The 13,040-nt window shown below is 40.5% G+C and overlaps 1 protein-coding gene across 1 annotated transcript; it reads left to right on the forward strand.

Annotated features, from left to right (window-relative positions):
* Positions 1–8,973: 8,973 nt before the first annotated feature.
* On the forward strand, positions 8,974–9,690 carry LOC127169881 (GTPase IMAP family member 7-like). Its single transcript, XM_051117548.1, has one exon. The coding sequence runs from the start codon at positions 8,974–8,976 to the stop codon at positions 9,688–9,690; it is 717 nt and encodes a 238-aa protein (XP_050973505.1).
* The last annotated feature ends 3,350 nt before the right edge of the window (positions 9,691–13,040 follow it).

Raw genomic sequence — 13,040 nt, forward strand, 5'->3', positions numbered from 1 at the left:
GTCTGAGATAAAATAATACACAACTTTTGATATAACACTCAAACACATTCACAGTAAACAAAGGCAGGAAGAACAGATCATGGCTACCGGTCTTGCTGTTCATGCCTTAGTCGCACAGGTATCACATCTAACCACCCAGTTCCAGCAGTTACAGACCGAGTCTGCCCAACAGCCCACTGCGCTCAACCCACCTGCAGTTCCACCTGCAGATCACACGGCCCGTTATGTCAAGCCCCGTCTGCCACCGCCAGCTGTTTACTCGGGTGAGCCCCAGCTTTGTCATTCATTTCTGGCTAAATGTTCTTTGCACATTGCTCTCCAGCCTTCATCTTTCCCCGCAGAGGAGTCCAATGTTGCTTTCGTGATCACTCTGTTATTCGGTAGAGCGGCTCTCTGGGGAACAGCTGTTTGGGAACAGAAACATCAGTGCTGTTCATCATTCTAGTCCTTCTCTGAGGAACTCAAGAAAGTGTTCGATCGGGTTGTCTCTGGCAGGGAGGCAGCACGGGTGTTGGCTGAGTTACGTCAAGGAAATCAGACGGTCACGGATTACTCCATTGAATTTCGCACGTTAGCTGCGGAATGTAACTGGAATATGGAGGCGCAGTGGGACATGTTTCTGCATGGGCTGGCCGACCGTATCCATAATGAAATCTACTCGCAGGAATTGCCTGCTACGCTTGACGAGTTGATTGATCTGGCTATCCGAGTGGACGCTAGATTGCGACGTCAAGATCAACGAGTGTTGCGGAGTCCGGTAGTTAATACAGAGGATCGATTTTCTGCTGCTTCAACAGATACGGTCGGTCACGCATTCGATCATGAGCCCATGCAGGTGGGCAGAACTTGTCTTTCGCAGGAGGAAAAGGAGAGACGCAGGGCATTGGGACTCTGTTTGTAATGCGGCGCTGCCCCTCATATTGCTGCTCAGTGCCCGGTAAAAGCCAAAGCCCGTCAGTAGGAAGGAGGTTACTGACGGGTGGGGTCGCGTTTGAGAAATCCTCTTCTGCTGCTACTCTCCTCCCGGTTAAACTACAGTGGGACCACGCCTTTTTTCTCATGTCAAGCTTTAATTGACTCTGGAGCAGAGGGGAATTTTTTGGATTTTAATTTCGCTCACGAACTGGGAATTCCTGTGATTCTGCTCACCCACCCTATTGCTGTCAGTGCACTCAGCGGCCAGTCTCTTCCTCCGATCACACACACCACTGGGCCGGTGAGTCTGATTACTTCTGGCAACCACACAGAGGACATTCACTTTCTTTTGACTGATTCCCCTTTGGCTCCAGTAGTCTTGGGTCACCCCTGGCTCTCACTCCATAACCCTAATATAAACTGGTAACAGAATACTGTCTCATCATGGAGTGAATATTGTCATGCTTCATGTTTGTTGTCTGCTTGTTCTTCTGTGACTTGTTCTGTGTTACAGGATGAACATGCGGACCTGTCAAACACTGAGTATCTTGACCTGAAGGGGGTGTTCAGTAAGTCTCGAGCTGCTTCCCTTCCTCCACATCATCCCTATGACTGTGCGATAGAAAGATGGTTCTCTGCGTCCTTGCATTGACTATCGGGGGGCTGAACAGCATCACGGTAAAGAATACTTATCCTTTGCCACTGATGTCTTCAGCTTTCGAACGACTGCAGGGTGCTTCCTTTTTCACAAAGTTGGATCTTCGTAATGTCTATCATTTGGTTCGCATAAGGGAGGGGGATGAATGGAAGACCGCTTTTAATACCCCCAGGGGGCACTTTGAATATCTTGTTATGCCGTTTGGGTTGTCCAACGCCCCTGCAGTCTTCCAGGCACTGGTTAATGACGTGCTGAAAGACATGATCGATCAGTTCATATATGTCTACCTGGATGACATATTGATTTTTTCTCATTCTCTCCAGGAACATGTTCAGCACGTCAGGCGAGTGCTTCAGAGGCTGCTAGAGAATGGGCTTTATGTCAAGGCGGAGAAATGCATTTTTCATGTATGGTCTGTTCCCTTTTTAGGATACGTCGTGTCGTCTGAGGGAGTGCGCATGGATCCTGACAAGGTTCAGGGTGTGGTACACTGGCCAACTCCAGACTCCCGCAAGGCCCTGCAGAGGTTTCTGGGCTTTGCCAATTTTTACCAGCATTTCATTCGCAATTACAGCCAGGTAGCCACCCCTTTGACTGCCTTGACCTCCACCAAAACGACGTTCAGATTGTCCAGCTTGGCTGATACAGCATTTTCCAAACTAAAGAGCCGCTTTGTTTTAGCTCCAATTCTTGTTGCCCCTGATCTTTCTCATCAGTTTGTGGTGGAGGTTGACGCATCAGAGGTGGGGGTTGGCACGGTTCTTTCCCAGCGCTCCTCCGCGGACGGCAAGATGCATCCCTGCACATATTTTTCTCATCGTTTATCACCTGCCGAACTCAATTATGACATTGGTAATAGAGAGCTGTTGGCAATCAAGCTTGCTTTGGAGGAATGGCGCCATTGGACTGACCATAAGAACCTTGATTATATCAGGTCTGCTAAGAGGTTAAACTCTAGGCAGGCTCGGTGGGCTTTATTTTTCGGTTGCTTTAATTTTTCCATTTCTTACAGTCCAGGTTCCAAGAACAACAAACCTGATGCTTTGTCCCACGTTTTTGACCAATCTGAACGGCCGTTGTCTCCCGAGCCCATTTTACCACAGAAAATTGTGGTTTCAATGGTAACTTGGGAGATCAAATCGAAGGTCCACACGGCCTTACAAGGGGTAACGCCTCCGCCCGAGTGCCCACCGAGTTTGCGGTCCGATGTCATCCATTGGGGTCATTATTCCAAAGTAGCCTGTCATCCAGGGGTTAGTCGTACCACATTTCTCATTAAACAGCGGTTCTGGTGGCAATCTATGGTCCGTGACATGCGACTTTTTGTTTTGGCCTGCTCAGTCTGTGCCACCTCTAAGACTTCCAGTCGACCCCCTGCTGGACTCCTTCAACCGCTTTCAGCTCCTTCAACCCTGGTCCCACATTTCGCTAGATTTTGTTATGGGACTCCCGCCCTCACAGGGTAACACAGTAGTTTTGACTGTGGTGGGCCGGTTCTCAAAGGCAACTCATTTTATCCCTCTGCCCAAAATACCCTCAGCCAGAGAAACAATGATTGCTGTCATTGATCACGTTTTTCGCATTCATGGCCTCCCGACGGACGTGGTCTCTGACAGAGGGCCTCAGTTTGTCTCCAAATTCTGGAAGGAATTTTGTTTTTTGTTGGGGGCGAGTGTTAGTCTGTCTTCTGGGTTTCATCCTCAGAGTAATGGTCAGACAGAGAGGGCCAACCAAGATTTGGAACGTGTGTTGCGGTGTATGGTGTCTCAGAACCCATCCTCTAGGAGTCAGCAACTTTCATGGGTGGAGTACGCACACAACTCTTTACCAGTGTCGGCTACAGGCCTGTCTCTGTTTGAGTGCAGTTTAGGTTACCAGCCACCTATTTTTCCCAGTATGGAATCCGAAGTCACGGTCCCCTCTGCCCACGCCTTTGTCCAGAGGTGTCGCTGCACTTGGAGGAAGGCCAGACATGCTCTCCTCCAGGTGAGGTCACCCACCAAGGCCCAGGCCGATCGCCACCAGTCAAAGCCTCCTGTCTACGTCATTGGTCAAAAAGTGTGGCTTTCATCCAAGAATATTCCTCTCCGCACCATTTATAATAAACTTGCTCCTAAATTCATTGGCCCGTTCACTGTCACCAAGATTATTAGTCCGGTGGCAGTTCGCCTCAAACTTCCTCCAGCGTACAGGAGAATTCATCCCGTTTTTCATGTTTCTAAATTAAAGCCAGTTTTTCATTCTACCTTTAATCTGCCTGCCCCGGTTCCCCCAACGCCGTGACTCGTAGATGGGGAACCTGTTTATTCGGTAAAACATATTCTGGACTCTAGAAGGAGGGGACGCAGATTTTAGTACTTGGTGGATTGGGAAGGTTACGGTCCGGAGGAGAGGAGTTGGGTTCCTGCGAGAGACATACTGGATCATTCCCTTATCGATGAATACAATTGCCAGGTAACTTCCCCTGGAAGCACCAGGTGGCGCTCCTAGGGGGAGGGGTACTGTCACGGTTCATGGGTCTGTGTGTTCATTCCTGTGTGTGGTGCTGTGTCTGTGTTATGTTGTCACCGGTCTGACTGCTTGTTAGCGTTGCCCAGCAACCCTGGTGCTGGGAGCTAATCAGTGCAGCTGCACCTGTTGTTCATCACCGCCGCTTATATCTGTCTTGCGTTTGCTGTGTTTGTTGTCAGATCGTTGTTCTATCATGTCTTGTCGTTGTTCTCTCCAGTGTCTCTTGTTCCAGGATTTGCTTCTTGTTCTTTGTGGATATTCAGCCTCTATGGATTTTGGCAGACATTAGTTTGATTCCTGAAGAGTGAAACACTCTGACACTTTAAACATTGATCTGTTTGCTTGATTGGCCCGACATGTCAACTGAATCAGTTACATGAGTTTGAAAACAGCCATTATTAAGTTGGCTTGAGAAGCCAACTTACTGAAATCCTACTTAAACTTATAGTTCTTCTGAGACTAAAATGATCAACTCCTCCTAGAGCTTTAACTCTGCAAACTCCAAACTCAGCCCAGATCTTCAGACTGATCTGACCGGGTGTGCTATATCTATTCTAACTGATCGGACTTACGGTTTTACTAAAAATGACTATTAAACCTGGAAGAAATCCCATAGACTTACATTGACGGAATGCTCAAATGAGCCTAGACTATTTAAACTCCAACTGTCAAAACTCCCAGAATCCCTTGAGACTCAATCAAACTTCCCTACTATGTACTATTTCTAATCCATTTAAACCACTGATCTATAATAAAGAACTGGATAGCTCATGACATCATAAAAGTGAAGCCACTGCGCCGCCATGTTGCTATTCCCTAGTATCTGTAAACATTCTATTGAATGAATAGGAAATTATACGATTTTAATGAGAAAACATCACCTAACAAGTCAGCGTTTTCATATCTGACCTCTCACTGTACATTTTCACAACGCAAACGTCCTAAACAAGTAAACGTTCATTTGTTTATTAAAAGTAAATGATTTGAATAAAATAATAAAAGATAAAATGAAAATGAAACTTTAAAAATGAAACTAACTGTCAGCAGATGGCGGAAGTCACGGAGTCATTCATTCAGGAATGAAGCAAGCGATCGACTCTCTTTACGAATGTGTAATTGAATCAGATTCGTTTAAAAACGCACGTTCATTCATAAACAAATAGAGATGCGGCTCAGCTGTGACTTTGTTTCAGACTATTTTCATTGACGAATTTGAGCAAAATCAGGTGCATTATAGTCAGATAATGTAAGGTAGTAATATATATAATAGAATTTGCGCGATCTTTAAGAGTTTGAAATTGATGTTGCTCAATTAGGGACATTAAAATATACACATCATAACTTGGAGAAATAATGCTGACTAATTACATATGGTACAGATTTAAATACATCAAGCTTTCCAAGATTTGAATTTCAATTCCTCATAGAGCAATATAGTAACAGAGGCTTGTGTATTGTTTATTGTATATTCAAATCAATTTCAGATACCAATACAAGATACACGTTCATGTTTAATATGTCCTGCATAATTCCTTACATAAAGAAATATATAATTTGTGTTGGATCAGTTAACTGTGTAGGCAAGTGCGCAGCTGACACACCCACCTGAATGATTTCAAAACATCGCTTATCCTGCCCGAAAAGACGATAAACATTGCAGATAACATTTTAAGTAAAAATTAATATACATACACATATTATAAAAACTAGTCCTGTGTGACTGATACGCTTAAAATCGGGTGATTTTAGGTCAGCGGTTCGGCTGTGAGTCAATGGTGCTCTCTGCCGGTAGGGAATAGTAAGATGGCGGATCGAACACTTCCAGTGGCTTCACTGCCTTTCGGCAGTTTAGAACACAATGAGCGATCCAGTCATTATATATAGATCAGTGATTCAAACTCATTTAATCTATCTATCTATCTATCTATTACTAGCCAAGCCTAGCAACTAGAGTCATGCTAGTAGCTTGTTAATCATGCTAGAAACATGCTAGTAACTTGCTAACCATTCTAGAAACATGCTAACAACATGCTACTCATGTTAGAAACATGCTAGTAACATGCTACTCATGTTAGAATCATGCTAACAACATGCTAACAACATGATAATCATTTGATAAACATGCTAGTAACTGGCTAATGATGCTAATCAACATGCTAATCATACTAGAAACAGACTAGCAACATGCTAGTAACTTGCTAGTCATGCTTGAAACATGCTAATGAAATGCTAATGATGCTAGCAACATGCTAGTAACTGGCTAATCATGCTAGTAACATGTTAACAACATGCTAATCATGCTAGAAACATGCTAGCAACTGGCTAATCACGCTATAAAAATGCTAACAACTTGCTAATCATGATAAAAACATGCTAGCAAAATGCTAGTAACTTGCTAATGTTAGAATCATACTAACATGTTAATTATCTATATATCTATCTGATAGACTGCATTCAAACTTCAAAGGAACACTCCACTTTTTGTTTTGAAAATAGGCTCATTGTCCAACTCCCTTAGAGTCTCCAGGTCTGGCAGTAGCACTTTTAGCTTAGCATAGATCATTGAATCTGATTAGACCGATAGTATCTCCCTCAAAAATGACCATATATAATGATGATATTTTTCCTATTTAAAACTTGACTCTTCTATAGTTACATCGTGTACTAAGACTGACAGAAAATAAATAGTTGTGATTTTCTAGGCTGATGTGGCTAGGAACTATACTCTCATTCCGGCGTAATAATCAAGGCACTTTGCTGTCGTACCATGGGTGCAGCAGGCGCAATGATATTACGCAGCGCCTGAAAGTGGCCACCACTAAGTTTGTGTAGATGCAGAGTTGCAGCCAGCAGAGTTGACAGTTGTGCAATATCATTGCCTCCTATCATTGAGTCAAGTTTTAAATAGGAAAAATATTGAAACTCTTTGGTCGTTTTTGAGCGAGTTGCTAACTGTCACGAATCTGGTCGGTGTCCTGTTGTCCACTCACCACCAGATGTCACTTTCACCTCACCTACACACTTTGACTGTTGCACCACACTCTGGACTGCATCTCCCATCCTCCACCGCACTGATTGCGTCAGCCCCCGTGACCAATCAGGCGTTCGATAAAAGCGCCGATCCTCCCAGTGCACCTTACGGATTGTTAGATTGTATTGTTGTGTTGTTAGCGTTCCCTAGTTTCCAGAGTTCCTAGTTTCCTCGTTCCCGTGTTTTGACCTCCCGCCTGGTTCTCTCGTTCTTCGACCGTACGCCGCCTGCCTTTTCGGACTCTTGCCCTTGCTCTTTGGATTATTCTCTACGTTTGCCTGTGATGTTCCTGTCTGCTCCTGTCTCGACCCCGCCTGTATGACTGTGTCTCTGTCCTGTGATTTAAATAAAAGCTTGCATATGGATCCGCTCGCCTCTCGCCTCTCGCCTCTCACTCTCCGTAACACTAACAGTCTAATCAGATTCAATGATCTATGCTAAGCTATGCTAAAAGCAACAGACCCGGAGATCGGCTGAATGGATTCGAAAACTTCAAACTATTTCAGACTGAAAACCATCCAAACTTAAAACTTTTTCAAACTTCTTAAACTTTTGAAACTTTTTAAAACTTTCTGGTGCAGCTTTCTCAAGCCAACTTAAAGTTTGTCTTGACAGACTTTTTATCTAGTTTCATTTGATATATATATGATGTGATTTCTTGTTTTCCTTTGTCTTTGGAGTGTTACAAGTTGATGTGCATATATAAGATCTGTAAAGTTGCAAAGCATAAAGTCTCAAATCCAAAGAGATATTTATTATAAAGTTAAGACTCAGCCATGCCTTCCTAAAATGGCTTGTTCAAACACGCCCCCACATGTCTACGTCATGGTGTGGGTAGATTTGAATAACACCGTCCATGTGTATATATATATATATATATATATATGCAAAGAAAGAAGGTGTAACTTTTTATACCGGCTGTAGTATTATTGCAGCTGCCGCCATGTTGTGGAGACGCTGTGTGTTTCATTGCGAAAGCGAAAGTATATAGTTTAGCCTTCCAATTGAGGACACAACTACAAATAAGTGGTTAAGTTATTTTTATAACACTGTCCCGGAACAGTACAACGCAAATATTCAAGTGGGTGCAGCGCAATTTACAGAGGACTGTTTCCTGAACCTGGGAGAGTAGCCTACAATGCCAGCTGTACACAAAGGGTTAAGGCTATAAAGTGGGGCAATTCCAACGTTGCAAGGACAGTCTGGTAATTCTGACTCACAGCCTGTAAGTACGTTTTCATATTTTAAGAATTTGCTACTGACTATTCAAACGCAAGTTTTGAGCAGTGTAGAGTAGTGCTTGTTGTTTGTCGCTTCTACGATCACAAATGCAGACATGGTGTTACGTTTACACAGCGAGGCGCGATAAGATGCGACGCAACACCTAAAAAGACAGTATGAGTCATTATAATCAGTAGTTATGTCCCCACTGGATGCAACAAATACCTCGTTTATAATGGGTTTTATTGTTTTTGTCTCGTCACACCGGGAAACTGCATCACAACATGGTAAGGGACATAACATTTCCATCATGCGCTTGAGGTATTCGGCCAATCACAACACACCGGATAGCTGGCCAATCAGAGAACACTTCGCTTTTCAGAACGATGCGCTGTGTAAAATCGAAGGGTTTTAGAAAATCGGGTCATAGAGGAGCAACACTAATGTACAGTATGTGGAAAATAATGTTTTTTTGAACCTCAAACCACATAAACACATTGCGTTACACCACAACTTTGTTGCAACATCATACGACACCTTTAAACTTTGAACAAAATTTTCCTTTGATGTAATCTTGATCATTTGAAGTCTGTGTTTGTGATTCAAAGCCACTCGTACTAAAAAGAGCTTGGAGTGTATGAGGATCATCCTGATTGGAAAAACTGGAGTGGGAAAAAGTGCAACAGAAAACACCATCCTGGGACGCACCATGTTTAAGTCACAGGCCAAAATGGAGTCTGTTACCAAGAACTGCCAAAGAGAGTATGGTACGGTATGTGGTCGACCCGTGGCTGTGGTGGACACACCAGGACTTTTCGACAAAACCTTCAGTAATGAAGACATCCAGCAGGAGATCATGAGATGCACTGAATTCTTGACTCCTGGACCACATGTGTCATTTCAGCTTTCTGGAACAATAGCTCTGGATGAAAAGATAACAGAAACAGAAAGAGGAGCAACAGGAATAGAATCAGAGCAACATAATCAAAAATTTAAACTATTTGGATTACTGAGAAAAAGTACAAAATATGGGGGCAAAAGAAATGAAAGGCGGATCACTAAAAATGAAGCAGTACATGAGAAAGAGAGAAGAGAAGAGTTAAAACATACAGCCAAAAATGAAGACAAACACTTCACAGAACCAAGTGAGACAAAGAATAAGGAAGAAAACACAGACTTACCACAAACACCTGAAGGGCAGATACACACAGAGAAAGAGAAACTTCTGCTTCAGCAAATGGAGGAATGCAGGCAGAAGTTGGAGATGATCATGATGCAATACAAAGAGGAACAGAACAGAAATCCTGATACCACCTTAACGAAAAAATGTAAAAATCCCTGTGTGCATCAATAAGACACACCTGCACACAATAAGGACATTTAGTTTAGACAACTAGTTTCTGATGTCATATTTTGATTAATATCAGTATAATTTATTTATTAATAGCTCTATGTATTAATGTAGTTTAGACAAATCATGCTACTAAGACCTTGGCAGATCTGTAGAAAAGATGCATACATGTAAAAACATGTAGAAACTTGAATGTAATTCATTCCAAACATTATTCACCATTTTTTAAAATAAAATTATTTACCAGTTATCAATATTTTGAACATTGCAATGTCTAATGAAAGTATGAATCAGTGCAGTCCATGTTAAAATTTTTCCTGTGTTTTGAATAGTTTAAACTGCCTTCTGGTTTGATGACGCTCAACTGAGAGATGAATCCAGAGTTTCAGACTCAAAAACCAACCACTCTTGGAGCTCAACTACAGCACGCACACTAATTGTGTTTTAATACACTCAAAAAAATAATTCATTGAATGAACTCAATTTAATTAAGGGCAGGATTTCCATCCAATAAATATGTGTAACCCCAACTCATAAAAATTAAATTCATGCAATGAAATGTAATTGAGTTCGGCTAACTCAATTTGATCAAATATAGTTTAAATGAAATTGATACATTTATAAAGTGATTATTTTATGCTCAAAATAAAACATTTAACTGGAAAACAAATAACTAGGCAGAAATCTTTCTACACTCAAAAAATTATACATTTGATGTACTTAACTTCAGGCATTAACCAACTTGTTAAGCATTAGCCATAAGATGGCTTTCCATGGCATGCCCAAAATAGTTGATTATTTTATTATTAAAACAACTTTAACTCACGTCAGCAGGTCCTCAACCCAAGCTCATGCTCTACACTTCACCACAATGGTAACCCCCAAAAACATTAACTCTCCAGAAACTGTTTTAAATGCAAGCATTAAAGAACATTAAACATTAACAAGTCTCCCAAATGTATCATCTTAATTAAAAAATGCTTAAAATAATATTTTATTTCAACAATTATTCTCTTTGTACAAAGCATGATGGAAAGGGGAAATTCACTTCCTAGTTACACAAGTAAAATAATTTATGTACTCTCAACTCAAATTAATTAAGTAAAGTGGTTGAAAAAATTGTGTTGGATTAACTTAATTTACTTAAGTAAATTGAACAAGCACCAAATGGTATTTTTGGCCTATTTTAATTGACACACGTTCTTTCAAAATGAAAATATTGAGTTGTACCAAAATGCAACTGTTTCAAGTCAGTTTAACACAATGCAATTGTATAAATGGAAAACCTAACACAATGGTGTTAAATGAAAAGGATTTTTTAAAATAATCTGAATAGTGTTGAAGAATCATTTTTATGAGTGTATGAATTTAGAATTAAAATTTGACAATAACTTAATTTTGATTAGAAACAGACATTTGTTTTAACATTTGTATATGAACGCATGCGTTATGATACTCTCCAAAATGTTGCTAGGGTGATGCGGAAGAGAAGAATTGTTGAATAAAGTTATTTTATTTTTTTCATGGACTATTTTGTCAATGTCCTTACTACCTTTCTAGGCCTTGAATGTGGTAGTTGCCATCTATGCAGATTCAGAAAGCTCGTGGATATTATTAAAAATATCTTAATTTGTGTTCTGAAGATGAACGAAGATGAATGAACAAACATTTTTGAGTGAACTAACCCTTTAACATCAAATGCAAAGAACAGTGCAGTTAAAGACTGATTGCTCTGGAGAGCATGCTACATTTCTTCAAATCAGTTTTTGTGAATAAATGACTTGTACTACTGGTCGCTTTGGCCTTCATCAACAGCTGCTTGTGCCACCTACTAGTGAGTGACTGATAGCAGCTGGAGATCGTGCATCGGTGCTCTACTGCTATTCCTGCAGCTCCCGGATGTGAAATGCCGATTTTCTGCCGAATTTGAACCACTGAATTTGTGGAAATGAATTTGTAAAATGAAATAAAATGGACCGAAATTTGCCTGTCGAATATTATACATCATATTTTTAATCAGACTGAATATTTGGGAAGTGAATTCTGGTTGGTGAATATGAATTTTTGAATTTTTAGTTATGAAAATGTGTGTGAAATATTTTGAATTGAAATATTCACAGCTTAAATAAAGCTAAAAATGCAAGCCCTGAAAATACAAGACATTAACATGCAAGCACTGTTAATTCAATGCATTTTTTCAGTTTCAACATTCAACATGCTTTTTTGCTTCAAAGACATTTGTCATTAATTTTTATTCCATATCACTTTTTCTTGCTATACCTAATATGAACTCAAGAGGTCGCTTGGCTACATTATGTTTTACCTGGCAATGCCAGGACAGGACTCTTTATGAAAATGACAGGGTTATTAGGATGTTTTAAATCAGTATTAGGCACTGCTGTCTTTATGGATAAATATTGGTTAGAGACATCACTCCCAGATAGGGACATCAGACACTACTGATTCTGAACGGGGAACACACTTTAATGGTCGACGGAATACATGAAAAAATGCAGAAGTTAATTAGAAAGGGGAAAAAACTGCACTAAAGGAGGCAAGGTAATTGGAGAAAAACAGTATGATGATGTATCACAGTAAGAAGATGTACGATTATTGTATTGTGCAAATTTGCCAATCTACAGCATTTAGTTTTCATTCGACTGAGTTTTCATTTTGACTGATGTGGAGACCTTGCGGGCAAAGCATCTATAGAACTGCATTACAGGTATGTAAATTTCTGGCAAATTCAGCTTACTTTAACTTACTATATAGTCACAAATGTTATGTTTTTGTGGTTAGAAAAATAACATTCCTTAGAGTTGACTGACAAATACACTAAACATTCATACACTAAACTAAAGTAGCAATTGTTACAGTAGTGCAAAAGGAAATATTTATCATTACAATTAATTATAAATATTTCTATCAGCTGGTGTAGCAAAATGAATATTACTATCAGAACACTGTCCAAAAATAACCATATTGGTGAGTGAACTTCCAATTAATGACATGTATTAACTAATTGTTGGAATGTTGTTGATGATAGACCCTGGAGTATATCATTGGAGTGAAGTAAGAAATCCACAATGTCTATAAATTAGACCACGAGCAGAACAAAATAATATAATGGTAAAATTGAAAATAAACGATGTCATTGTTTATACAACTTTTAGTGTAACTTTGGACAGGATTAGCCAGCAGGCTGCAGCAGCCTCAAAGAAGAAAACATCATCAACAACAAAACTTCAATTCTTCCTAGACACAGCAATGTCACTGTATGTGACATTCTAAGTGGATAATGAAAACACCAATAAGAGGGCATAATTCTTGCTTTTTCACCTCAGGTAAATATT

Source organism: Labeo rohita, chromosome 8 (genome assembly GCF_022985175.1).
Source record: "Labeo rohita strain BAU-BD-2019 chromosome 8, IGBB_LRoh.1.0, whole genome shotgun sequence".
In the NCBI taxonomy this organism is placed as follows: Eukaryota; Metazoa; Chordata; class Actinopteri; order Cypriniformes; family Cyprinidae; genus Labeo; species Labeo rohita.